The 2,605-nt window shown below is 39.8% G+C and overlaps 1 protein-coding gene across 1 annotated transcript in view; it reads left to right on the plus strand.

The window, feature by feature from the left end:
* LOC138021613 (uncharacterized) overlaps positions 1-2,605 on the plus strand; it is a 16,343-nt gene continuing 13,738 nt past the window's right edge. Inside the window, exons 1-2 of the mRNA XM_068868520.1 lie at positions 1-140; positions 234-277. Coding sequence (XP_068724621.1) covers positions 130-140; positions 234-277 — 55 coding nt within the window. The 5' untranslated portion in view covers positions 1-129. The remainder of the gene's footprint in view (positions 141-233; positions 278-2,605) is intronic.

Genomic DNA, 2,605 nt, shown 5'->3' on the forward strand with positions numbered 1-2,605 from the left:
TGACCTTATGTGGCAAGGAGAAATACATGTAGGAAAGGTCTTTTAAAGGCGTTAGAATGCCTCGAAAATACCGATTTTTGATATTTTTTTAAGATGAAAAGGACGTATATGTAACGTGATTTAGCCACAATGGCTACAAGGTAAGCGATTGATCAGCTGATTTCGATTGATCTGCCTAGTTGACGTTGGTTAATTGTTTTCCGAATAGAAATTGTTGTTATGACTTTCTTCAGCCCAAAGAATGACCCAAAGATGGACGAACCCCTGGAGGAAAAAGGTGATTTATTCGCAAATGCCTCGGTGGGGATGATTTGTTTTAAAAATTTGGCTCTCCTGAAGACTAAGAGGCTAGCTTAGATTTCAATTTTCATCATGATATAAGCTTGTCCGTAGCTTCGAGGGCCGGTAACACATAAGAAAAAGATGTACGAGATAAAATCTTAAAACATTTCCCGTGTCTTATTTTTGCCTCACTTTTATTTAGGCTTACCTTTCCGTCTTGTTTAAAAATTTGTTCTAATAATTATTCAATAACATGCAGAGCAGTCGAACGTTATTTTGTTCGACAAGCTCAAGCTCAGCCTTGATCTTTTTCTTGCATCAAGTGTACAAATAACAAACATAAGTTTTAAAAAGCCATGACAAGTGAATTTGTGAGATGTATTATTTCGATTTAGACTTGCAAAAAAGTGGAGAAAATCGTAGTGTCACGAAGAGGAATGTTATTGAATCTATAGATATGATATTCTGATTCTACTGCGGAAGCTATTGGACACTTGTAGGAGATAGGATATTTAGGTGGCTTACTACAGTTAACAACCTTTATCGCTTGTTAGATTTAAACACAAGAAAAACCACACAAAACATTTGGCAGTAAATGGGACTAAGCTTGTTCAAGGGTGCTCCCTGGATAAATAGGGCGGGCTAAATTGCAGAATACCCCGCAAAGTATTTGCATTTCATTGAATAAGAATAAGCTCTATTGCATTCCGACTCGTTCTTCAAAGAATGCTGCCTAGGGGAAGCAATAGTGGTGAGGTGTTGCAGGGTATTCTGCAATTGCTCTATAGGGTGGAAGCAATACACCCTGCAAAGTGAAGGTAAGGGGGGATGGCAGCAGCACACCCCGTGAGTAATGGATAAGCCAACGAGTGTGGCGCCTACCACACCCGGCTAGTGACTAAGACTAAGGTAGGGTCAGGGTCCCACCCAGCCTGCTACGTGCAAAGCTAAGGAGCAGGTGTACACCCAGACCTGTAGTCCAGCTCTACTGAATACAGGGTGGGTGAGCTGGAATAAAAGGGAGAATACAGTTTAGCAAGTATACTATAGTATCGAACACACAGCAACAAAGGTGCTGAATAAAATGAGAACATGCACACGCAACTATTTATAAAAGCCTGATAAGGCATGGCTCCATGCATGCACTGGCGCAGGTGCATAAACAAACAAAGCAGGGGAGCGCAGACCCCTGCCTCATGCATTTGTGCAAGTGCCTCTCAAAACACTGTGAGGCATGAAGGAACGTTGACGTAGGCGAATGCACTGGCGCATGTGCAAAAGAATTCCGCAGACCCTTGAGGGAACACAGCCGCTCTTTGTTGTTAACTCCGTTAAATTACATTTAACTGCATGATTATAATAATTAGGGCAGCTTTGTGTAACAGTAAGACAGTGACTCTTGCTTGATAGAGTTCGGGTGTTTACATGACTAAAATATTGGCATATATATTAATTATTTTGTATTGCTTTAAGTTTTTAACTCTCTTTTACAAGTAACATTGCCATTTTCCAAAGAAAATGTCTCTTCTGAAGTGTTAGTCACTGCAATTTGTGTAAAATGTAAGTTTACATCAAGTGAAGCTATGATCTTCGCAGTTATGGACGCAATTTTTACAATTGCGTAGAGAAGCCTGAAAAACTTTTCAGGCTTCTCTACGCAATTCATAACTGCGAAGATCATAGCTTCATTTGATTTCATATCTGCAGTTCATATATGATTCATTTCATATACCATTCATCATGTAAGTTTACCTAACAAATAAATGCAAGTCTGAGGAAAGTGATAAATATAGTGGTCGAGCTCCTGGAGGGGTTCTTGAAACTAGACATTTCGAAGAATATCCTGAAATGGTGGGGTTGTACGGCTAGGTTTTGAGAAAAAAAGCCCTTTGAAATGTCTAGTTTCCAGTCCCACCTCTAGAAGCTCAGTGACTATATTTATAAAATTATATTTTGTACATGCAGTGACTAATTTTTATAAGGGTGTATTTACATGAGACGGCAATGAATTCAGACCGGTATGCACTTGTACCAGTATGAAAATAATTTGGAAGCATTTACATGAAACCAGGACGAAATGCTTTGTGCCTGGTTTTGGGAAAAAAGATATCTTTTGTCTACTAAATATACCGCTGACCCAAAAGCATTCAGACTTGAAAGTTGTGGACCCGGTGTAAGATTTGTTGTCATTTACATGAGGGCGGTACAAACTCAGACCGGTGCGAGAATTTTTCGTCTCAGTCCAGCAACCGAGATGAAATCTGACCGGTCTGGGTTCATTGTCAGGTGGGTCTCATGTAAACGCAGTAGAAGAAATGTATGG

Source organism: Montipora capricornis, chromosome 10 (genome assembly GCF_036669925.1).
Source record: "Montipora capricornis isolate CH-2021 chromosome 10, ASM3666992v2, whole genome shotgun sequence".
NCBI classification, from domain to species: Eukaryota; Metazoa; Cnidaria; class Anthozoa; order Scleractinia; family Acroporidae; genus Montipora; species Montipora capricornis.